Source organism: Bubalus bubalis, chromosome 3 (genome assembly GCF_019923935.1).
Source record: "Bubalus bubalis isolate 160015118507 breed Murrah chromosome 3, NDDB_SH_1, whole genome shotgun sequence".
NCBI classification, from domain to species: Eukaryota; Metazoa; Chordata; class Mammalia; order Artiodactyla; family Bovidae; genus Bubalus; species Bubalus bubalis.
In genome coordinates, this window is record NC_059159.1 from 94,296,335 (window position 1) to 94,322,957 (window position 26,623).

The 26,623-nt window shown below is 35.7% G+C and overlaps 1 protein-coding gene across 2 annotated transcripts; it reads right to left on the bottom strand.

Annotated features, from left to right (window-relative positions):
• Positions 1-811: 811 nt before the first annotated feature.
• Positions 812-17,297, bottom strand: TYRP1 (tyrosinase related protein 1). 2 transcript variants are annotated; one of them, XM_025281530.2, is made up of 8 exons: positions 17,138-17,297; positions 16,225-16,690; positions 14,503-14,825; positions 11,518-11,722; positions 7,875-8,042; positions 5,268-5,447; positions 2,141-2,287; positions 822-1,293 (listed from the first exon to the last, which is right to left on the bottom strand). In XM_025281530.2, exons 2-8 carry the CDS (start codon positions 16,607-16,609, stop codon positions 1,088-1,090), a joined length of 1,614 nt encoding a protein of 537 aa, XP_025137315.2. In that variant the 5' UTR covers positions 16,610-16,690; positions 17,138-17,297; the 3' UTR covers positions 822-1,087. The 2 variants fall into 2 exon arrangements, with proteins under 2 accessions (XP_025137316.2, XP_025137315.2); XM_025281531.2 differs by lacking the exon at positions 7,875-8,042 and having other exon boundaries at positions 812-1,293.
• Between the last annotated feature and the right edge of the window lie 9,326 nt (positions 17,298-26,623).

Below are 26,623 nucleotides of genomic sequence, written 5' to 3' on the forward strand. Positions count from 1 at the left end.
TTATTGTAGGATATTGAATACAGTTCCCCATGCTATACAGTATGACCTTGCTGTTTATCTGTTTTTTATATGCTAGTTTGTGTCTGCTAATTGCAACTCCTAATTTATCCCTCACCTATCCCCTTTCTGCTTTGGTGACCATAAGTTTGTTTTCTATGTCTGTGAGTCTGTTTCTGCTTCATAAATAAGTCCTACTCATGTATTTTAATCAGTTTACTATTAATCATAGTTTTTCTTTCCAATATAAACAAAGTACAGCAAATTATTTAGATTGCCATTTTGTTGATCTTTAAAATTTTAAAACATGCCCCAAATCTTCATATTTGTTTAAATACCATGGAATTGGTACAACCTACCATTTTAAAGTGAAAATTGCTCACTCGTGTCTGACTCTTTGAGACCCCATGCACTGTAGTCCATGGAATTCTCCAGGCCAGAATACTGGAGTGGATAGTCTTTCCCTTCTCCAGGGGATCTTCCCAACCCAGGGATTGAACCCATGTCTCCTGCATTGCAGGCAGATTCTTTTTGTTGTTTTTTTTTTAAATTTTATTTTATTTTTAAACTTTACATAATTGTATTAGTTTTGCCAAATATCAAAATGAATCCGCCACAGGTATACATGTGTTCCCCATCCTGAACCCTCCTCCCTCCTCCCTCCCCATTCCATCCCTCTGGGTCGTCCCAGTGCACCAGCCCCAAGCATCCAGTATCGTGCATCGAACCTGGACTGGCAACTCGTTTCATACATGATATTTTACATGTTTCAATGCCATTCTCCCAAATCTTCCCACCCTCTGCAGGCAGATTCTTTACCAGCTGAGCCACCAGGGAAGCCCTCCATCCCTGCCCCCCCTACACACACACACACACTTTTTTTAAGTAGAACTGAAAAACTAGAAACCATTGAAAATATCGTGACTTTCCCCAGTTCTGGAAAATAATATCTGGAGATTGTAATTCCAATATGCACATGCACAAGGAAGGAAGTAACAGAGTAAAGAAATTACAGTTAGTAACTCAACCTATTATTTTCTAAGCATGTGGTTTTTATGATTCAAATGCATGTGAGAATTTACAATTGTCACTAGACCACAGACTGGTTAGGATTATGGATTTTTTCATATTCTTCAATGTAGTGTTGATACTGATCAGTAAGGAGAGGCTGATTTGCTCCATCCATGTTGCTTCTGGCACGAATCAGACAAGAAGCGCCCGCAAAAATGACCGCAACCAGTAATAATGCAGCCACTACTGCTATGGTGACAATCTCAGAAATACTAAAACTCCGACCTGTTTGAAAATAAAATGAGAGCAAAAAATAAATAGTAAAATTGTTGCCAAAATTGATACCCTAAATGTAGGCGTTGTTCCAGGCACTTGACAAAATCCTTGTATTTAATTTTTATTGGCCACTTTGCCTTTTATAGCACCTGGCACCTTCAAAGCACTCCCCAATTTCTCATAATGACTGCATCCTATTGGGATAGTTATTATATGTGTTCTGAAGGTGAAGAGATGATGGCTCAGTGTTTAAATCACTTGCCCAAGGTCATTAGACGGTGGAGCTGATTTTGGAGCCCAGATATTTCAGGATCCAAATTCCGTGCTCTTCCACTGTACCCCATTGCCTTGGTTAATAAAAGGATTTAAAATTAAACCAGGAGATTTTGAATTTCACAACCTCTCTTAAAACAGCTCAGAGTGTCTCACTTCATGTCTTTTAAGATAAGCAACTAGAAGCACGTTCATGTAGTAGAAAAATAAGAGTATATTACACAGGGCATATTTTACAGGGCTAAGCTCAAAATTCATTCTCTGTGCTTCTACAAAGGTGATCTTTGATAATTACTCTCATCGCATCTTCCTTATTTGTAAAATGAGGATTTTAATACCTTCCTCAGAGGGTTGTAAGTATTAAACGAAATAGTGTGCTGTGTAACCAGCTCAACCAGGTCAGAATGGGGTCCCAACAAATTTTAAATTCATTCTCTTTATCCCCAAATAAAAATTCAAACAAAGCTATTTAATCATAGTGGAAAGCTGTGGGTTACTTTATCTCAGAAAACTGAGATTACTTTAAAGGTAACAAGTTTGATTTTGGAAATTTCCACAGTAAAAATACATTTTCAGTACTCACTTGGCCATTGAACTTCGTAAGTATAGCCCAGGTTGTCTGGAGCAGTAACAAACATTTCCATGTTGGTAACTGGAGGCCAAAATGGTACCATATTGTATTGTCTGTTATGTCCAATAGGGGCATTTTCCAGTGGATATGTGGATATATCTAAAATATGCCAAAGACACCTTGTTAATAGACATAATCAGTTTGTATTAATATATTATTATGTTCTGAAGGTGACTTAAAATGTTCAAGGGTAACAATAAAAGTTCTTTCATATTTCATACTGAATAACAACATAAAAAATTATAACAGCAGAGCTGGGAATTGCATGAAACAGAGCTCAAACGCTTTGAGTACAATAGTAACATGTCATCCAATAGAAAAAGAAAGTTTAAAAGTAAGAGAGTTTTAGTATTTTCTTATCTATGATAATCATTAGTTGTTTTACTTTTAAATTACAGAAACTGTTTTCAGTAAAATTCATTAAACTTACTTTTCAAAGCTAAAGAAAGACTGAACCTGTAATTTGCTGTAGCATCATCTGTTGTTTAAATTTAGGAGTCAGTGTATCTGATGGAGGTTTGTCCTTGACTATGCATATTTCTGTTTAGTACTTTTCATTTTTTCTGTTTAATTAGAGCAATAAATGTGAGCTTATTCCCTGGGTTCTTACTCTGTTATCAAAAAGCATTTAACATTTCAAATCAAGGTCCTATAATACTATTTATTTCTTGCCACCTTTCATCTTTCTACTTAAATACAAATCATAGGCATTTATGTTATTAGTGTGTTTTTGTTATCAGAGATAAAAGGAATGATGCTCTTTGTGGCAAAAAATCTTTCTTTATTGTTGTTGTTTGTATTTATGTTGGTACAATTAAATGCCAAGTGGAATGTCACAAAACCAGAATTGGAAGTGGGTTTGGGCAAGACATTAGTGGGGATATGTTTAGAAGAGCTGAAATATGTGGGAAGGCTAGTTAAGTATTAGATTTTCTGATTGCAAGAAGTATATTACCTGGACAGTCACTGCAATCCTGTGAAGCATAGGAGAATTTTTAAACATCTACTCCAAAGAAACATTGATCATAGAAATGGCAGGTAGTGTTTATATTTTTGAAAATTTAAATTTAATTACTTTAAAATTTAATGATTTCAAATGTACTCTGAATTAATGGTAATTAAGTATGTATTCATTAAAGTCTACTGTGTTCCTCCTCATGCCAGGCACTGACCTAGGCACATGAGCTATAGCATTGAACCAAAGACAGGATTCATGACCTCAAAGCACTCATACTAATTACTTATTAAAGTTAGATATTAAAGCTAATAACTTAGATAACTTTTTAAGCTTCCTATTTTTTCTCTACTGAATCAGCCTCAACTCAGTTCAGTTTCAGCTGCATCAAAAGGTTATGTCCATTAAAATAAATGGAGGAAAAGAAGACTAATAAAAGTAACAATTGCATTGCAATATTACTTCCCTATGTCGATCCTTCAATGGCTCCCCATCTCTCTCAGAGTTAAATCCCATGCCTTTAAGGATCTGCTCCAGTTTTTCCTCTGGCCTTGTCATCTCCCTCCATTTTTTCATCCCTCTCCCTACTCTGCTCCAGCAACAGTGGCTCCTTTGTTCCTTTCTTAGGACCATCTTTCTTTCTCTATTTACACAGTCCTCCCTATCCCCTTTCCTAATATTACTTGTCTACGAAGAAACTCTTCCCCCATACACTGTATCTATTTACATATGCTTGTTGTCAGCTTATACATTGCTGTCTAGTTACCAGATGTAAATGTCTAATAAAAGTGTTTTGTTCATCCATAAACCTATTAATTCAAGTTGTTATTGAAATAAAAGTAGTATAATAAAACATGCATAAACTGATAGTTATAAATGTAAAAAGAGAAGGATGTTTTTATAATAAATAACTGGAATGCTTTGGAAAGATTTACTAAGAATGAATGGCCATAACACTGCTGTAGAATTAGGAGTGGACAACTATGACTATAAAGGGTTAGGGAAACTTTATGAAAATTTAGGATAATACTGTACTCAGCATCACAAGGGTTATGGATTTCTTATTTCACTTTAAAGAAACAGACAATGCAAATTATAGATAATTCATTATGGTTGCATGTATATATATATAAATACACATGAAAAATCAGGTGGAACTCCCAATCAGTGACTTCATAGAAGATTAATAAGTAGATAAATATTTATATTTAGGCTATTTATTTCTTAAATGGTTTTCAGTTGAAACAAACTCTTTTGACCAACTCATCAATTCATAGTCCAAATCAGGTTAGATTAGAATCTACTACTGTATTTTTTCTCTCTCTCACAAGCACACACATACACATACACATACACACACACACACCACACACGAGCACAGAAATAAGACGTGGCTGAATGAATAGATGAATCAGTAGATAATCTCCAATATTATGTTTATGTCCTTGATGAAATAAAAGTACATGAGCCAAAATTTAGAACAATTTTAAATGTGAAAATTTATGATGTTTTAACCAGTAAAAGCACATTCGTAGTTTGAATAGTAATATAACCCTCTCAGCTGAGTGAAGAGAAAGTAGCCTCTAAATAACATTTTAAAGAATGCATTAAAATGAACTTAAAAGAGATGTTCTATGGTGTGATATAAAAACCAGCATTAACTTTTCAAGTTGAATAAAATTTCCATTTGTGAGAGGCTGTACCATAATAAAAACCAGAACTGTGGTTTATGAGTATAATTTTTCTGTCTTTGGGGTATCAAAGAAGAGCTCTTTAAGGTTTTCACATCCATATGAAAAGTGATGAGGATGTTCACTGGAAGATATGAGAAAGAAAAATTGGGGAAACATGGTACTTAGTCATCTTTACATGGTAAAGAGGTGAAGGGATTAGTTTTTAGTCCTAGCGAATGTTAATGTCTCATCTTTCTATTACTATACTTAGAGACTTCTTATCTGCCTTTTGAGTGGTTTAAAATATTTGGAAATAGATAAATATTAGAGCTATTTTATCCTATTGTAAAGCGTAGTCTAAATGTGTCAGGTTCTTAGCCTAATGTGATAACTATGCCATCTGAATAGTCTTGTTTGCTGAGTTTGCAAAAAGCATATGAAAGAGTCTCACCAGCATTGTATCGCCTCAGCCATTCATCAAATACTGCATCAGTGAATGTATGTAGGAGGACAAAAATAGGATCATTGGGAGATAAATGAGTTTGTCCCCCTGTTCCATTCAGGAATAGATGAGCCAAATTGTGAAGGCTTCGCACAGCAGGGTCATACCTTCCTGTGGGATGACTGTAACCTAGATATAAAAATAAAGATGAGAATAGTAAAATCCATTACAAATATGACTCTTTAAGTCTAAAGCAGTAATTATATTGGGAAACAATTTTTCCTGAGCTTGTCAGGCCAATTTTTACCTTGGTGTAATAACACTGCTTCTCTGTACCTATGGTTGGTGACATTTGTTTGCTGTAGTAAGAGCTAGGTTAGTTTGAAGCTAGTGGCATGACATTCTAAGTGTAGCCTCTAGGTTAAAAATAATGACCTGCAAAGGATACCAGTCAAAATATATAGAGCACTCTATTTTGACAAGGCTAACATTGGTCTACATGGAAATAAAGACAATGGAAATCTCTAGCTTCTACAAAAACTGCTGATACAATTGGGAGAACACAGCTCTGATTGCCCTAAACTTAAATTGCCAGATGTTACTTTAGTCTCCTGCCTTACTGCTTCAGACTGTCAGCATGTGTATTTTTAGAAAATTATTTCTGTGGAGAAGTTAGAATTTCTCAGAGCTTTTTTATCATCTCTGTACTAGTTTTAAATATCTGAAAAGACTGCTGTCAAAACATTTATAGAACTTTTGAGAATGTTCTCTATTCTATATATATATACACACACACACACATATATATTTATATCTTCTCCAAAAACATTTCCATATTATACACTACATATATTTCACATGTGTTTCATATATGTGCCTGTATGCTCAGTTGCATCCAACTCTTTGAGACCCCCATGATGGTAGCCCTCCAGGCTCCCCTGTCCATGGGATTGTTGAGGCAAACATACTGGAGTGGGTTGCTGTTTTCTTCTTTAGGGAATCTTCCTGTCCTAGAAATTAAACCTGCGCCTCCCACATCTCCTGTATTGGCAGGCAGATTCTTTACCACTGTACCACCTGGGAAGCCGTGCACCATACATATCCCTGTTTATATATAATCCACATATTACATACCTATTACATGTAATATATACATTTCCCATATGTTATATATAACACATATACTTCCCATATATACTCTCATCACATATTGTTCATGTAAGTATATTAGGGAGAAGACATGGATAGATCACAAACAAAAGTCGGGAGTCTCTGATGTGGGATGGAGTTATTAAGTGTGTAGTTAGCTTGAAGACCAGAGGTGGGAGAGCAGGGTATGCCTGTATATTATAAAAGCAATATTAAAATTTGAAGTGCATTAAGTCAGTAGTGTAATTATAGCTACTCATTCATTCATTATTCTTTTTTATATGTTTATTCTATTATTTTTTGACTCATAAAACATTTAAAGATTGCCTACATTGTATATGGTTAGGCACTAACCTTTTTGTACATTCTGTCTGGAAATCAGTATAACCTGTCTTTTGATTGGGCATCAATAAAATACACTCTTATATTCTTAAATTCTTTACAGAATCACTGCTTAACAGCATTAGTGTATAAATACCGCTTAGTCAAAATATGGCGATTATTGAGGAATCTCCAAATCAGTGCATTCATATGTAGTTATTAAAATTAACATAAAGATAGGAAAGAATGGCATCTAATTTTAATGATGAAAAGGGAGATAATTGAAAATAATTATCAGATCTATATATCAAGTATCTTAGATCAAGGGAAAGAGAGATCTATTCCCTTTTTCGGTTGGGGAGGGAGGGTGGTCTAACATGTATGATACTGTATTTAAGGTAAAATTTGACAAGAACAAGTTTATAATAAAGTTAAACATGATTCTGTTCTTTTAAGACTTTAAATATGTATCATGAATAATTTAGAGGTATAAAAGTTTTTTATATAATAATTATAAATGATATAATTTTTTTAGAGGGCATAGAAATTTTTGATTTGAATCTGTCCTCTGTTACTAACTAGCTGGATATCTTTTCACTTCTTTGGACTTGGTCTCTCAACTTTAAAATACTCGAATTATTTAAAGAAAATCAAATTAAATATCTCTAGATGCTAGTTTGATTTTTTGTAGATCTTTAAAAAACTTTCAGGATGATACCTCAATAATACATATGCCCAAACCAGACTGTTTATTTGATGTCAACAGGATTTTTTTAAGAAAAAAATTAATAATATCTCCAAGTCTTGAATATTATTTGCCTATACTAAAATTTGATATAGTTATATCCATATTGGCCAGCTACTTAACAGAAATTTGAGTTTAAATACCTTTTAAGAGAATGGAGGATCCTTTCCAAGGGATTCTCCTGTGATACAAAGAGTTTCAGGGGCTACGTTTTTCTTTAAGAAAGTTCTATTTAGCAGAGGACTGTGACTATATAATGATAGGCAGCCCTGTTCATGTCACATACACATCACAGGATCCATACAGCCTTCAAAGGTTTTTTTTAAAGAGATTTAATTTGAACACTTGAATTTTTCCTGTAACAACTAGATCAATTCAGAGCACCAGTTTTGTTTACTTGCCTTCCACTGTGTTTCGGAAGCTGTTTGTAGAATTAGAATAAAAAGGAGGTGTGTCAAATGAACCAACTTCCAAGCACTGAGTGACATCCTGTGGTTCAGGAAGACGTTGCACCATTGGTCTGGCCACATTTCCTGCTGGGTTTCTCTTAATTGGCCCACCCTCAGTGCCTGGGAAAAAGAGGGGGTATGTGAACACATATAGAACATTTAGAGATCTTAGCTTTCCTTATTAAATTTGTATACATGAGGTCTTGAACACAGAAAGACAGGTTTTCCTTTGTAGAAGAGAAAAAATTTCAAATGCATATTCTGTGGTGTTAAAGTGATAAAACCTAGGTTATCATGTCCAACTTCTGTGAAAAGGGAAAATATGTGATAGAATCACCTGAAGAAAAAGATGATTGTAAAAACAGATAGAGGTCCTTGTATCCGTTAAATCAGTATAATATTATTAACATATCGATATGTTAAATCTCTTTTTTCAAGAGAACACATTAAAACAGAAGTTCCGTGGAAGATTAATTTTGTGGATATAATCTCATAAACCAAAATTCGACACTGAAAGCCATATTTCGCATTACATGGAATTTTGTTCTTGAATGTTGTTTCAAGCTTTCAAAGAAATAATGTTAAAACAACCTTAACTCTCTTTGGGAAGTGATATATATTTCAATCAACACATATTTTTCAGCAATTAATGTGAAAAATAAAAGTTTTGAAAGTCAGTGTGAAGAAAGCTGAGTGCTGAAGAATTGATGCTTTTGAACTGTGGTGTTGGAGAAGACTCTTGAGAGTCCCTTGGACTGCAAGGAGATCCAACCAGTCCATTCTAAAGGAGATCATTCCTGGGTATTCTTTGGAAGGACTGATGCTAAAGCTGAAACTCCAGTACTTTGGCCACCTCATGTGAAGAGTTGACTGATTGGAAAAGACTCTGATGCTGGGAGGGATTAGAGGCAGGAGGAAAAGGGGACGACAGAGGATGAGTTGGCATCACCAACTCAATGGATGTGAGTTTGAGTGAACTCCGGGATTTGGTGATGGACAGGGAGGTCTTGCGTGCTGCAATTCATGGGGTCACAAAGAGTCAGACACGACTGAGCGATTGAACTGAACTGAACTGAACTGAAGATAAACTGGTAAACAAAGGGCTGCTATACTAGGGATAATATATATCCCTAGGAATATAAAGATGCCTTTGGGGATACAGGCAGGGAGAGAAAGAAATAGGGAAAGGATGGAGGGAGGGTAGGAGAGAGAGAAAAAAAAAGAGAGAGAGAGAATACTAATTCTTCCCAATTGGGCAGCTTCAGGAAGATTTCATTGGGTATACAGATTTGCAAAGAGCCCTGAATATCTGAGGAAAATTGCCAGAAGTAAAATAAGAAAAAATTTACAAGTCAAACATTTTTAGGCAGAGATAATAATAAAGGATGACAGGCTTTTTTTCTGTGCCTAATATAAGCCCCATCAGAGCACAAACTCTGTTCTTGATCACCAGTATGTCCTCCAGTCTTGATCCAGTAGATGACATACGAAAGTGAAAGTGAAGCTGCTCAGTCGTGTCAGACTCTTTGCGACCCCATGTACTGTAGCCTACCAGGCTCCTCCCTCCATGGGATTCTCCAGGCAAGAGTACTGGAGTGGGTTGCCATTTCCTTCTCCAGGGGATCTTCCCGACCCAGGGATCCAACCCAGGTCTCCCTCATTCCAGGTAGATGCTTTAACCTCTGAGCCACCAAGGATGGCATACAATTGAAGCTAAATAGTTGTTTGGTGTATGTTGGCTTATGAAAAGATAAGGTTGATTTGTATGAGAGAGCCTGTTAGGTGAGCAGCTAGCCTGGAGCATGTGGCAGTGGAAGGGGATAGTGGATGGCAGAAAATATAGGAAGTTAGACCGAACTATTTTATTTATTAGGCCCATGAAAGAAAAAATAACATTTTATTGAATACCCATTAATGTGTCTGATATGATGCCAAATGCTTTGATAAAATATTTAATCCTCACAATAATTCTTTCCTCCCTCTACTTTTCTTCTCCAGTAAAATTATCCATCCCTGTGGTTTCACTGGTCGTCTTTTACAGGGCACACATACATGTACATCTTTAGAGTGAAGCTTCCTTGGACATCCCATGCATATGTTCTCATATGCTTTCTAGACAGTCTCTCTCCATTTACCAGGAATGCACCAAACTTGGTACACTAAAGAGTTATTTTGGAGAAGGAAATGGCAACCCACTCCAGTATTCTTCCCTGGAGAATCCCATGCACTGTAGCCTGTCAGGCTCCTCTGTCCATGGGGTCTGAAGAGTTGGACACAACTTAGTGACTAAACCACCACCAAAGAGTTATTTATTGACACCTAATATTCTTCCAGCCACTAAACTATCCAGCTACTAAGCTATTTTTAATTCATCATATGAAAGACATATTCTTTTTCTTCACAATACTTCTCAAATCTACTTTCTGCTTTAGGCACTCTGAACTTTTCATTCATTCCTGCATGGGAATCCCACAGGACTCTAATCCATAATAAGTTAATAGGTGCAATGACAGAAGTTGTCCATATGCAAGCAAATTAAAAAAAAAAAGTCACAGGGAGAGATGAATGTTTTGATACCTAAATATACACCAATCCTCAATTTCATCTCATTTCACCAAACAAAAATTCTAATTTTATACTTATATAAAGTTTTATATATGATTACTTCTCTTATTCCTATATACAGCTAAATAATCTAACAGTAAAAAATCTACCTAATTTTGTTGTTCTATTTAAAATATTCTAAGTTTACAATGTAATTTAATATTTGGTGCTTAAAAATATGTGCAGAATAAATGTTATGCATACAATAATGAAAAAAATAAATTTCAATACTTCTAGTTTTTATATGGAAGAACAAAAGTTCAAAATATTTAGACATGCCTGAAGAAGAAAAACAAAGTGAGATAGAAAGACTCTGATAATTAAGACCTTGTGTTAGTATCAAGGGAGATGGTAAAAATAGGATCCAAGGAAGAGAACAGACAGCTTCATAGGAACTGTTCCACAAAAGACAGAAACATGACCTATGGCAGAGGGACCACTGGAGAAAGGATGTTAGGACAGTTGGTTAAGCATTCTCTTTATTAATCTAATCAGAAGGTTGGAAATCAAAGTGACATAATAGTAAAAATAATATAACAAAATAATAGTAATCTTTATATAACAATTATTATTATTAAATGTATATATATTTTTTACTCCCAAGGTACTTCCAATTCTTTCTGCAGATTTCACATTTCCTAGGGACACATTTTCTGTGAAATTCCAGTAAAGACACATGACCACAAAGCAGTGCTGGGCTTACTAAGAGGATTAACTAATACAAATAGACGTTTCCAAAAGAAGAAAGCAAGCAATGCACCAACCAAGTTGTTCAGATAAAGCAATGGAGAAATGTATAGGCACTTTCTTTTTTCCCTGGAGCACCCCAGATTGCCTGGACTATCACTTAGTGAATATCTGTACATCATTCTCTATAATAAAAGTGAACTTCAGTCTGAAGTCCTTAATAGAATGAAAGGCCTTCTGGCAGCACATTTAATCTCTTTATCTAATAGGGAATTCCAAATCCTAGTTGTCATTTGGAACTTACTGTTGCAAAGGGTTCCCAGGGTATCATAATCTTCCAAGGATTCGCAGACTACTCGCCATTGAGAAAAGACAGAGTTCGGGCTTATAAGAGTGGAATCAAAGTTGCTTCTTGATCCCATCAAGTCATCGGTGCAAATGTCGCAGGTGTTCTTCCCAGTGGCAAAATTCCAGTAAGGGAGGGAGAAAGAAGGATCCTGCAACATTTCCTAGATCACAGAAACTCTGTTAGCATTCTCTGCTTTTGTTTAAAATGCTCCCTTTGCTTGGTTTACTCTCTGGCAGCCTGCTTCTATTAGTTTTCTCAGCCACTTGGGAACCAGTTAATGTGTCAGTGGTGTCTGCAGGGCTAGCGGACTTAGATTCCTTATTTAACAAAGCTCCTGATTTACGACAAGAAGTCACTTAGGCACTAGAGGGAATGAAACTCAATTCATTATACCAGAAGTTTCTGCAAATGCTTTGGGGCAATGTCTTTTCTTTTTCAGGCAAGTTGGTTATACTAAAAATTATCAACAATAACTTCTACTCTTTGACATTTTCACTTCCTTCCATTCTCCTATCTCTAATTGAAGTATCGCAAACTCCTATCTGGAGCTAGATCCAGCCTTGAGATATATTATGTGAAGCAGTGCTTTTTATTTCATTTCTGTTTTTTAATTTAACTGAGTCAACTTTAGGCATTAGGTTCTGTTTTGGCCACACACTATAGAGGCTTCTTTGAAATTAGCCTTATCTGCCTGGTGTTTTACTTACAGACTTCTGCTTCAGAATCTAAACTATGAAGACTCGGGCCTTTGCCAGAAACCAATATAGACAGGAAATGCTTAACGGAAGCTGAATATTTTTCTGAGCGTGCTGTTCTTTAGCCCAGGGACCTAGTTTCCATTTAGAGCTGATCTCAACAAATAAAAAATGCTGGGCTCAAGATCACATGCTTATTTTATTGGGTTCCTTTAAAGATATATTTATTGTACTTATTATTTCTCATTCCTTTAGGCCTTTGGGGAACTATATTTAGAGTGTGGGATAAATGTAGGGATTGCCATTGTTTAATCTCACCTTGCAAACACTGAGTACTTTTCTGCTTTTTCACTCTTAAACCCTTTCTAGGAAGCATATCCTTGTCCTTGGGGTATTTTAGAGGGTCAAAAGCTTTCCAGTGCATCCCTCCTTATTGATCTCCAGGGCTTTAGAAGCCTTGTTGAGCAGCCATTGTTCTAGTTCACAAAGATTAGTGACAGCTTCTGAGGGATCATTAAGAGTCAGTTTGTGGTTCAGCAACTGGCATTTCGGAGCTGGAGCATATTCATGTGGCATTTCAACTGTGCATTACATTTAGATTATAATTTGTTGGATCGCTTGTGAAGTTGGGTTTTAAAAATGTAAGTCATAGAGGTTGAAGTTTACACAGGCGCAGTTGAAGCTTTTAGATGCTTTCCACCTGCCCTTTCATTTTGATGCACTCATGGGAAAATGACTTGAAGGCAAGAAGATCTGGAGTTGATTACAAATGACAGATTTATCTACTCATAATCTACTAAATGTCTTATGTGAAATCAGAGCTATAAAATATGAAGTTCAGAGTAGCAGCTGAATTCATTTAATCACTCTCAAACTGCATATGGATGGACTATGTACATATGAATATTTTTTTCTGTATTTTAGTGCTTGAAATCTCTCCCTTCTAACCATTTATTTTCTTGGATAATGCTGGGCATAAGCATACTGCAAATCAATACATGAGTCTGCTCCCAGATATTTTTTCCTGCCCTCAGATATTTTTAGATTTTAATTTGTGGGGAGGGAATCATTGCTCTTATTTCACCTAGAAAACAGATTCAACTTGTCGATTTCCTAGTTGAGCTCTAAGACTATTAAAGGGGTTAAGAATTAGTTTGTGATTGACAGTTGTAAACTATTATATATGAAATGGATAAAAAACAGTGTCCTACTGTGTAGCACAGAGAACTATATTCAATACCCTACAATAAACCATAATGGAAAAAATATAAAAAAGAGCATATATATGTATTAGGTTGGTCAAAACATTTGTGTGGGTTTGTCCATAACATCTTACTAAAAAACTCAAACAAAATTTTTGGCCAAACCAATATAACTGAATCATGTTGCTGTAGAGCAGAAATTAATACAATGTTGTAAATCAACTTACTTCAATAATGAAAAACATTTAAATTCATTTGAAAATTACAATACTTTTCTTAAAATAGAACAAATAGTAAAAGAGACAATAAGAAAGTATCTTAACAGCTACTTTAATGTGATTTTAGTTTATCTGATAAAAAATAAACTGGAAATAACTGTTTAGTTTCACTTCATGCTAAAAAACCCAATGTCTTTAGATTAAAATGATGTCTGACCTAGTGGATATTGTTAGTAGGTTTCTGCTATAAGCCTCAAAGTGGTAGAGAACATGGAAACATAGGAGTTCAATTAGAATATGCCAATTTAAATGAAAAGTATTATTTTTGTAGTTTAAACCCTGCCCTCAGATATTTTTGTATATCATACAAAATCATCAACTTATAAAATAAGCTATACATTTGGAACTTGGAAGACTAAAAAGTCATATACATTTTCCTCATCCAAACCAGAAGGGGCTATTGGTTTACATTTCAGAAGGGAGACGGATCAAATGAGAGTCCTATATTGCAAACTATATGAGGGTCATTTTTTCAATGACAGAGTTGTAGACTATGTCCGGTGCTTTAATTCACACCTACAAATACCTCATTTGGCTTCCTGACCATTGATGTGACTTTCTTTTCACTTCACAAAGGATAAAGATTAATTAATAAGGAAGTGATTCGCATAGGGAGAGACTTAACAGAACACCAAAGGCAGGTTAATAACATGAAATTGCTTTGTCATCACCTATTTTGATCATTCAGGACACAGTGAATTAATGACTTACAAACAAGGTACCCTCTCTGTAAAGGATATGAATGTGGCCATGTCTCATGCATACCTGCATGTCTCTCTCCAGCTGCAGCAGGTGGTACCTGTGCCAGGTGAGAAATGCTGGTCCCTCATGAGAGAAATCCACTTCACCAAAGCTTTCCTGTCCTGCTCCCAGGAAAGTCTTTTTGACTGAGTAGTAGTGTGTCCAAACAAAGTAGTTATAAATGGAAATGTTCTCAAACTGTGGTGTGTTGCCATCTGGCCCCAGTATTTCTTCTGACCTCCTGGTGGCAATGACAAACTGAGGGTGAGTGGTGCGCTTTGCCATATCCAGGGCCCGGACAAAGCGGTTCTTTTCTTCTGTACTTAAGTCCAGAAGGTTTCTCCTGACTTTAGAGACACAAAATTCAAATGTGAAAACATCTGCCATGTGAGCATGGATAGAGAATACTCAATCATCTTGTAACCCCATGTCCCACTAACCCATGAATGATAATCTGCATCTGTGCTCACATCATTTTATACTTTAAAAAATATCCCTTGCTAAAATCCCTTCTTCATGTCTGCTTTCTCTCTCTGATCTCCTCCCTCTTTCTCCAACCTACTCTATATAGAGTAAGAGCTTTCCTTAATCTTACCATGGACTTTATGATTCGATGATCCTGTTGTAGACTTCTGCTCACTATTTGCATATTTCTTGTAATTTTCTACCCTTTAATACCATAAATTTTGCAAAAATACAGTATGTGGTTTAGCATAGTGGTTAGGACCAGAGTCTAATTCTGTTACTTGGCACATATTTCTCTAAGCATCAGTTTTTCATCTGTAAAGTATGTGTAGAAATACCTGCTTTATAGAATTGTAATGATTAAAGAGGACACACATAAAAAGCACTTGGACCAGAGCCTGGTTCATAATAAAAACTCACCACAGACATAGAGAACAAATTTATGACTACCAAAGGGGTAGGTGGGAGGGATAAATTAGGAGTTTGGGACTAACATGTACACACTACTATATATGAAATAGATAACCAACAAATACATACTGTATAGCATGGGGAACCATACTCAGTCTTTTTTAATAGCCTTTAAGAGAAAAATCTGAAAGAAATAGATATGCATAACTGAATCACTTTGGAGTCCACCTGAAACTAACACAATAATGTAAATTTAAAACCGAAAGCTCAGTAAGGGTTCTGTGAAACTCTTGATCTCATGTTTGGGACAAAGAGAACAATCCAGTATTGCCGGCTGTTACTATTTAAATTTCTGTCATTTATTGTTGTTTAGGCTGCAGGCCAGGCTCACCCTGTAGAATGGCTGAACTTGATCATCAGAGTGGGGAACGTCTTTGTGGTCAGCAAGGGCTGTGCAAGAATCTCTGGATTAGAGCTGGACAGATCTCAGTGTGAACTCCAGGTTTCCCACACACCATTTACATGGAGTTGACCTTTCTGAGCTCCAATATGTATTCACCATTAACATAACTATCTTGCAAAGTTACTGAAAGGTCTAGTCATGAACATCTAGCATTGTTCATATTATAAAGGGGTTGCGCAACACATCTTTTGAAAGGAAATGTTATTAGTTAGAAGACCTGATTTTCAACTTTAACTCCTTAAATACATTTCTTAGCTTCTCTAAGCCTCAGTTTCCTCAGCTATGAAAAGTAAGGCTTGAGTTTTACGATTTCTAGGAGTTCTTAAACCTCAACTGATTCAAAGGTCTACAATATTAAATGTGTTGAGTTCCATGCAGGACTGTGCATCCATTCAGTCTCTACTTACCTGTGAGAACCCTCTGGTCACAGGCAGCCCCTCCCCAGCCAGGGCGGCAGGTTCCACAGTTGTGTCCTGAGAAATTGCTATTGCAGTGGCATGTCCTGTTGAAGAAGCGTGTGGGCCAGCCCTCTCGGTCATCTCTGCCATCGTGCGGGTAGTGGTGGCTGTGGGGCCGGGAGTCGGCTATCACCACCTCACATCTGCCCCTCCCTGATGAGAGACCGCAGCGGTCAGACCCGGGCCCAGACAGTGGGGACAGGTCTGGGCAACACACGCCGTTCCTCAAAGCCTCAATGGTAGCACACTCTCTTGGGAACTGAGCCCAGGCCTGCTGGAAAAAAAGCAGGACCAGGAACATGTAACCCAGAGAGAGGAGTGTAGAAGATTTCATTCTGCTTGAAGCAAGAATGCAGGACAGATTCTGGTTTGCAGCCCTTTGTGTAGAGACCGAGGCACGTAGATAAAAATCAAGCTGAAAAGAAAATAGCAAAATGAAATTATGCAAGTTTTTTGTACCATTATAAATGGCATGAGGCCCTTCCCAACCCACCTTCAAAATGCTTTTCATGTCTGTAAGATGACATTACCAAAATGATAAAAATAGTAATTTACCTTTAAAAATTTGACAGGTATAGTATCTATGTAATTAAATCCCCTGTCCTAGTCATTTAATTTTCTTCAGTTTAATTTCTATTTATATAAAAAGTACTTCTCATGGATGTCATTTATCAAAAATACTCATTAACAGGTCAGCACCATTAATTACATTTATCCATGGAGCTGAAAGAAGAATTGGGGGCAGATTTCTAGCAAGTTAGTTTCCAGGGCTTCAAGTCCCCCATATTCTCATGGAGTTTTGGTGGGAATCCACCCACTCCCCGTAGAGTTTCTCTCTATGGGAGAGAGAAACCTTGAGTACCTTGAACTCCTGAAGGCATTCTCTGCTGAACCTCGCTTAGAGCTGAGTGTTTTATATTTGCTTGTTCCCTGATGTCAGAACTTTTAATTGCTTGTGGGTTTTCTGTCTGATAGCTAATCCCAAATCAGTGCACCCCAACTGGGAGGGGCCAGTCCTCTTTTCTACCCTTTACTAATCCTTTTTCACTTCAGTGAGTTTTTCTGCCCTTTAAGTATTTGGATAGCACATGATTGCCTTCCCACTGATTTCCTTGTGATGCTTAAAGTTTTAAGAAAAGGTCAGAGCCATGAATTTGGAATACAAATCAGAGAAATTAGAGAGCTTTTGTTTTCATTGCAGATAATTTTATTTTTTCCTTTGGCAATGTATCTTTAAAGGATGAAATGAGATTATTTACCTCTTTCTTGGTGATAAAGGGATAGGCTAGTGTTTGTACCTGATGGTAGCTTTTGATTATGTTTCATCTTGCAAACAGATACTGCTATTTTTAACGTGTCCAGAGAGAATAATTGTAGTAGAAAAAGCATCAGGTACAATTGCAACAACTCACATGCCATTGCCTGCTGGCATTGACAGTTGGGTACTCCAGCTCCCTTTCCTCCAGTAGGTGGGTGTTCATCTCCATCTCCATGGCAAAGGATCCCAGGGTCACTGCTACATGTAATGTTTAGAAAATGACCACTGAATAGTGTACTTTTCCTGCAGTCTCTGCAAGCAGTCTTAAGTTAATGGCACTTAGGGTAATAGATTCATGTATTTCAAAAGAAAAATGTTCTCTGGAGTTGAAAACCCATACATGTGAAATTGGTCTTCAGAATAATCTTTAGTTTGAAATGCATAATTACTATGCAAAAGTTATCAGATTTTGTGATTAGGGTTAGCTGTCCTATTTGACTCTCAGTCATAAAATTGTCCAGAAACCTATATAAAGGACTTGGGCATATAGTACAAACAAAAAGCCAACGAAGTCTATGTCTACAAATTAAGATGAAAAGAATAAGGATTTCCTGTTCATAGGCTCTTGTTAAGACCACCAACATGATTTATTATAGCCTTTAAGCCATGGTTATTAAGATTTATGTTTGTAAATCTAAAATGTTATTTTTTTAAATTTATTTTTATATTTTGCTATGTATGCAATAGTCTACTAATACAATATTAGGATATGTCCTAAAATGATTGCAAAAATGCTGTCATCATTACGATATAAGTAGGCTTCAGTGACCAGACTTTTTTCCCACTATGTTTTCGAGTGGAATACATAGTTGTTGCATGTGGCAGCATTTTATGTTTTTTTAAAGGTCAACTTGATACGTCATTGTAAGAATATTTTCTCTCCTTGTGTATATATTCATTCTCTTGTTAGTGAACAATTGGATTATTTTCTTGGATTTTTAATTTAATTTTTTTGTCTTATTACAATGCTTCTATAAAGAGTCTTCTAAATGTTTCTTTTTGAACATATAAGAATTTCTCCTCATAAGTATCTAGGAAGTGGATTCATAGTCATAGGATTCATGAATATTTATGTTAGTTTTAAATTGTTTTCCAAAGTGGTTGTATCAATTTATCCCACCAGAGTGCTTAATATTGGTTCACAAACTTGCTAACACTCGGCAATAATAGATTTAATTGACATATATAGATACAGGTAATTCATTCATCTTAATGACTAATATGTTTTAATACTATTCTTGTGATTTGATCCATTCTGTTTCTTTGATTGTAAATTTTTTTTTCATGTTTAGTGCCCATTTTTTGTATGTATATTTGATTTTTTTTTTTACAATATATTAACCTTTTTATTTTGTATTGGAGTATAGCTGATTAACAATGTTGTGCTAGTTTCAGGTTGGAGAAGACAATGGCACCCCACTCCAGTACTCTTGCCTGGAAAATCCCATGGACGGAGGAGCCTGGTAGGCTGCAGTCCATGGGGTCGCGAAGAGTCGGACACAACTGAGCGACTTTCCTTTCACTTTTCACTTTCATGCATTGGAGAAGGAAATGGCAACCCACTCCAGTGTTCTTGCCTGGAGAATCCCAGGGACGGGGGATTCTGTTGGGCTGCTGTCTATGGGGTCACACAGAGACGGACACGACTGAAGCGACTTAGCAGCAGCAGCAGCAGCAGCTAGTTTCAGGTGGACAGCAAAGGGACTCAGCCATGCATATACATGTATCCACTCTTTCCCAATCTTGCCTCCCATCCAGGCTGCCACATAACATTGAGCAGAGTTCACTGTGCTATACAGTAGGTTGCCCATTGTTTATATTTTCTGTCTTTTTGCTGTATAGGACTTCTTTATGTATTCTGGCTTCCTAATCTTCTGTCAGATAACTATATTGAAAATATTGAAAATATCATATTCTAATTTATGACTTAGGTTTTGCACTCTTGACACAGTTTTCTGATGATTAGTAGTTTTTTCATTTTAATGTCTTTTTGTCAGTCTTTTACTTTGTTAATAGCTTTCATATCTTGTTTAAGAAATCCTTCCCCTTATATAAGCAATGAACTATTTTTTGATATTGTCTTCGGCATTAAAAATTTAAATATTGCTTTTCACATTTCAGTCTTTAAACGCATATGGAATTGGGTCTTCTGCATAATGTGAATAAGAATCTAAGTTAAATTTTTATTTCACACCAAAACTCAGTTTTTTCTAAGCACCATTACAGACACTGTCCTTTTCCAATCATCAGCAGTATCACTCTTTCCAGTTTTCATTTATGAATGGACTTATTTCACCATTGCTGTTCTGTTCTGTAGGTGAGTTTGACTATTCCTGTGTCGATGCTATATATTTTTTAAAATCTAGTCACATCATAGGTCAGGAATCAATGTCAAAATACATGTGGAACACTTCTTGGCCCCCTGCAGAAATTATTTCTAAGATTTCTTTGATGGAAGCTAAGTTTTATACAATAATTTTGTATTAGAATGTTAGCAGATGCACACTGTTATATATAGAATGGATAGATAGCAAGTTCCTACTATATAGCACTTGGAACTATATTTATTAACACCCTGTAAGAAACCATACAGGGCTTCCCAGGTGGCTCAGTGGTAAAGAATCTACCTGCCAATGCAGGAGACATGGGTAGAATCCCTGGGTCGGGAAGATCCCCTGGAGAAGAAAAGGGGAACCCATTCCAGTATTCTTGCCTGGAAATCCCATGGCAAGCTATAGTCTATGGGGTCACAAAAGAGTCAAACATGACTTAGTGACTCAGCAGCAGCAGCAGCAATAAACTATACAGAAAAAGGAAAAGAAAAAGAATTGGGCTATTCAGAAATACACACATGAGCAGGATTAAAGACTTATTAGTAACCACCATTAGCCTACATTCATATATTCAAAGCTGATGTGAAGCTCGTATCTCAAGAAAAAGTGATAGTCCTTCCATCCTAATGTTTCCTTTGAAGTCTTACAACTGTCATTTATAAAAGATGGAATCAAAAAGCTAAAGGATAAAGACCAAGAATTTAGGTGAAGTTGAGGAGAAAAAGAGTTTCAGAATGCCTTTGTTTTCCCAGAAATATTTCTGATGTCTGTTAATATATTTAGTGATCATTTGTGGTAAACGGTATTGAATATGTTCTTTGTTCGATTGGATTGCATGTTATTAAATTATATGCTTAGTTATACTAAGCTTAGTATAATAGCTAGAATACCAAAGGCATTAAGGCAACTCAAAGTCATCTGTTAGGCTGGTCATGTGGCTTTGCCTCATGGAGAAGCTTAAATTCTGTGAAAGCAAAGAGGAAGAATGTTAGGGTTGTGTTTTTGTGTCACTGAGCAGAGATTCAGTCAAACATAACATTGCTATTTTAGAATATTTCAAGTTGACATCTTAGACAATGTAGTTTCTGACCAAATGTGCCATTAATTTCTTAATTGAGTTTTCTAAACTCCAGGACGACAGAGGATGAGATGGTTGGATGGCATCACTGACTCAATGAACATGAGTTTTTGTTGGCTCCAGGAGTTGGCGATGGACAGGGAGGCCTGGTGCCTGAGGTTCATGGGGTCTCAAAGAGTTGGACATGACTGAGCGACTGAACTGAACTGAGCACAGTATTGCAATTACTAGTGTTGGGGTAGTTAACAATAACTTGATTTCTGTATAGTGTAATTCTCTCTTGCTAAGTTTATATTAAAACAAAGTGTTTCTTTTACTGATGATTTCTGTTCTGTTTGTACAGATGGCCTTGTAAGAGTTCCCTACAAAGAAAATTTTAAATATATACGTATATATTAGGTGTTTAAGTCAAAATAATAAAAAATACTTGTTTTAGGGGTGGAATTAAGTAGTCCATTTGTTGTGTAGTTAAAATTAATTAACTACTCATTTCCAAAGATTATATCAGCACTATAAGATTTGTAAAAGATAAAGTTTCCATTATTTTGTGATTTTTAAACATATCTCTATGGTCATCATCATGACCATATCCTCTTACTTGGCATTTACTGGGTGCTAGGGGCCCAAACAGGGTTGATACTCTGAAAAAAAACAGGGTAGTATAGCCATTATACTCCAAGTCTTTATGAAACAGTTAAATATGTGTGTAGTGAGCATATTGACTCACTTCTTATATTTTTAACCATGGTTTGGAATTATATAGAAATTATCAAACCTGTGTAATTTATCAATAACACTGATCTACATTCTCCTTGAACTTCTATAATAATATCCATAGTATAAAGCATAGGAATAGTGATAGATTGTTCTAGCAAAGCAAATATTTAAGAAGCCATAAACATTCTACAGTGAAGAAAGTCTCAATTAATACAAAATGAATACTCAACCATTTGTTTTCTTATTAACTACTTGAAAAACTTAATGTATCAGATATAATTTTAATTTATAAGTATAATATTAGTGAAGTTACATGATTGATTTACATTATATAAAGCATTATACTTAAATATATTTTATATACATACATAGAGATATTATATAATAGTATATAAATGTATATGTGCATATATATGTGTGTGTGAAAGTAGCTGTTATCATTTTCTACAACATTCCACTGGCTAGAACTTAATCATTTAGCCTTACACTATTATCAGGGAAATCTGTATGTGTGTCAAGAAGCAACAGTTAGAACTGGACATGGAACAACAGACTGGTTCCAAATTGGAAAAGGAGTACGTCAAGGCTGTATATTGTCACCCTGCTTATTTAACTTATATGTGGAGTACATCATGCGAAATGCCGGGCTGGATGAAGCACAAGCTGGAATCAAGATTGCCAGGAGAAATATCAATAACTTCAGATATGCAGATGACACCACTCTTATGGCAGAAAGCGAAGAAGAACTGAAGAGCCTCTTGATGAAAGTGAAAGAAGAGAATGAAAAAACTGGCTTAAAACTAAACATTCAGAAAACGAAGATCATGGCATCTGGTCCCATCACTTCATGACAAATAGGTGGGGAAACAATGGAAACAGACTTTACTTTTTGGGCTCCAAAATCACTGCAGATGTTGACTGCAGCCATGAAATTAAAAGATGCTTTCTCCTTGGAAGAAAAGCTATGATCAACCTAGACAGCATGCTAAAAAGCAGAGGCATCACTTTGCCAACAAAGGTCCGTCTAGTTAAAGCTATGGTTTTTCCAGTAGTCACGCGTGGATGTGAGAGTTGGACCATAAAGCAAGCTGAGTGCCGAAGAACTGATGCTTTTGAACTGTGGTGTTAGAAAAGACTCTTGAGAGTCCCGTGGAATGCAAGGAGATCCAACCAGTCAATCCTAAAGGCAATCAGTCCATAATATTCATTGGAAGGACTGATGCTGAAGCTGAAACTCCAATACTTTGGCCACCTGATGTGAAGAACTGACTCTTTTGAAGAAAAGAGAAACTGAACTGAACTGATTATCAGGAAAGCTGGGAAATGTCACCTAGCTATAGCCCAAGGAAAAAGTAAATAGAGTTGATGATCAACATAGCCAACGTGATAATTATAAGTATGTATTTTTTATGTCTAATATAGAAACATACAAATCTCATGTATAAGAATGATCATGCTAAAACATTTTGAATGAAGATTTTGAAATACTATAAAAGATTGAATTTTTTGAAAAATTCTTATGTTAAAAATTAATCTTTGAAATATGTAGATAGAAAAGTGAGGATCTTTAAAAATAAATCATTTTCAAATTTACTAATAAAATAGAATGACATCTACATGCAGTAATGGATTGAGGAATATCAACTAGTTTTGATCTAGCAAGCTAGTTATTTGTTTATATTTCAAATAAATGTTCTTCATCAAATTAGCTTATATAATTTTCTGATTTATAGACAGGTAAAGTGAGACATTTAATAGGTTAAAATTAGGGGATCCAGAGAGATAAATGAAAAGCGTGATAACACAGAAAGGCCTTGTGTACATGTATGATTACTGCTATTGTATCTTAAGATTAGTCTTGAAGTATTTATATGAATCATTACCCGTCTCTTTCTCCCATTTTTCTATGTACATGCATGCACATATTTCTTACACTGAAACCTGTAAAGTCCATTTTGTTTGGTTATGTGAAGCAAATTTAGGTAAGAAGATAAAGCTTTTGTTTGTTTTTCTTTTTTCAACTATGAGAAGTTTGAAGAGACATCTGGTTTTGTTACTACTCTTTTAAAGATGTCTCCTTAATTTTTAGATAACCTTCCAGAAGTCATACAATGGTAGAGACTCCCCTGTCCTTTCTACTTTTTCCCTAGAATCAAATTTTACCCTCTCCTTTCTCTCTCCTCCATTTGATAATCCAAGGGGCCTGGACATCAGAAATTACTCCAAAAAGGGATGGAATGAGGAAGTTGTGAGCGCTGAAATGCTGGGTGTATGTAGAGGGCAGCAGGGGAAGGATGTGGATGTGGAGAGTCCTGCAAGGTGACTAAAAAGGACTATATTAGGAGAGTGAGCATCTGTGTGGGAGATGGTTCTCAGGGACACATTAAAGACTGGAGGAGGGATTCTCTATCACTGGTACCCTGTGGACTCTGCATGGCTGAGAAAGGTCACAACTTTAAATCAAGCAGAGGATTAAAACAAGTTCTGTCTTTAACTGTGTGAATTTTATCTGTATGGCTTTTAACTGAGAGCGCTCTACCAACCTAACCTCTCACATTAGAGTCACAGCACAAGGTTACATATAATCGGTATATATCTATCGGTAATATAAATGAACTTCTGCACTTGATTGTTCTGGAACATTTAGTATGAGGGAGTGAGAGGAAACAGTATTACCTGGGCAGAAATTCACATCCATGAAGAAAAGTGAAAGAAAATTTCATTATTTTGGGTCGCTATAAGAAAGTGAGGCATGTAGGTTGGCGTGCTATTTATTATAAATGTTCTTGTGCCTGTTTATTCATATCTATTTCTTTCAGCACCTAAAAATTCTTGAGACCTACAAAAAGTTCTTGTTAATGTCAACAGTGGCTTCTTACCTTTGTAAAATATAAGAATCCTTAAGTATGACTTTATGTGTTGATATAGACTGTAAAGAAAAAGCATTTTACTTTTAATAAGGAATGAACTATTAGCACTTCTTATTTTATAGTATCTGTCTTTCAAGGGATCATTAATTTCTATTTTTCAACTTTTATGCTTGCTTTTTGCTTGTTTTATAACAACTCTTCATCTAGACTGTTGATAATAAAGATACATGTCAATTAATCATTCATGATGAACCCTTTTGTCTCCATGGACATGAAAATGGGTAAGGAACTCATACTCACAAAGAACTTACAATATTGGATACAAATGTGTGGCATATCTTTCATTTAATCCTCACACAAACTTTATAAGGCAGATATGTTTATTCACAGAGGTTCATAAAACAAAAATGATTTGCTCATGTTTATATACCAGTAAAGATGCAATCTGGGCTTGAATGTGTTTTTTTAGTACCATATCCAGAAGTATTTCCAGGATATTACAGCTGACTGTGGTTGTTACTATACAGTTGGACATAAACATTACAGTTGTAGACAGAGTACAGGGATAGAGCAAGCAGGGAGGGAATTATAAAAAGCAGTAAACTGATGTCCATGGGACTGAGAAATTGGTTAATAGAAGATGTGTTTCATTTATAAGCTATGTTAATGACTTGTATTAACCAGTATAGACTATAACCTTTTAATATCAAGCTCCTGTTTAACCCTGGGGTAATGTTCCAGGTGCTATTTGAGTCTCCTTTTAGTCAGTGGTCATTATTAAATCATTTCCTATAATTTGAAATGAGTTCTACTAGTAGGTTATTTTCTTATTCAGAATTATAAGTAGGTCAGTAAAAAATTGAGCTCTTTATTCTTTCTGAAGTAGTCAGTGATTTCCCTCCAGAATGCACAAAAGGTTTTAATGAACAAAATAGAAACCTGATGAGAAGGAAAATTAAGCCCAGATACCAATTAGTGGGAAAGATCAAATGGAAAGCAAACAAAACTTTTCTTTTGAATAAGTGAAGCATAGAAATCCAGTTATAAAACAGTTTATGTTCTCTACTCATAGAACACATATATTCAATATTTCCATTATTATTTTAATCACCAAATTCAAAAGGGTCCTTAAAACTTTAGGCACTGCCATTGTTGCAGTTTATTATCTTTCAGAATATAGTGTGGTTTTACCTGACCTGTGGATTTAAAAATATAGCCTTAAATTGGTCAAAGATATTAAGCTTGCTTTTCTCATAATTTGAAGTTTTCCACATAAAATTATTCTTTCAAAATAAAAGTGATACATAGACACAGCAACCAGAATAAAAAGGAAATATTTCTTTTGTAGTAAACACCCTCCCTTCCCTTCCCCCCCACAACCCAATTGCACCATTATTCCCATCTTCTGGAGAGTAGCTTCTAAGAAATTGAAAGAAAACTAATTGACTGATTATACACTATAATTTCCTTTAGTATCTTAGCTTTAAAAGTGATCTATCCTTTTCTCAAGTATTTGTTTATTCTTCATTCTTATAATAATTATGCCTTCTCCATTTTTTACCTTATTTTCTATAGTAGTTTTTCTTTGTTGTTTTTCAACAAAGCACAAATATCGACAGTGACAGAGTGGAACAAACTTTAGGAATTGTAAGGACACAGATTTGAGTTGAACAAATTCAACAAAGATGAAAATCATTAGCAATGATCCAAGAGTCTCTTCCTACTGGAGGCATTCAAGCTAAGGGTTGATGAAGCATTAGTGATATCCTGGAAGTGATGTTCAGATTAGGAAGAAGTTTGGACCACTGAGTGCTTAGTTAACTTGCAGATTCTATCATTGCTTCTAATATTGTGATAACCTTTGCAGTAAAGACTTGTAGGGCTCACTCATACAGGTTCCTGTCTTCTTACAAGTATGTAGGGATTATATTTTGCTGCCCCTTATAGCTAGGTAGGGCTATATGACAAATTTTGTCTGTGGATCATGCACAGAAGTGAAGTATCACTTTCAGGCTGAAACAGTTAATTGCTT

Bases quoted from the DNA above. Each gene is read 5' to 3' on its own strand.
- TYRP1 (XM_025281530.2), bottom strand. From the start codon at position 16,609: ATGAAATCTTCTACACTCCTCTCTCTGGGTTACATGTTCCTGGTCCTG. The intron at 5,448-7,874 runs GCAAGTAAACAA...TTTTATATCTAG, and splicing joins CTTCCGAAACACAGTGGAAG to GTTACAGTCATCCCACAGGA. The intron at 2,288-5,267 runs GTGAGACTCTTT...GGCATATTTTAG, and splicing joins GCTGAGGCGATACAATGCTG to ATATATCCACATATCCACTG.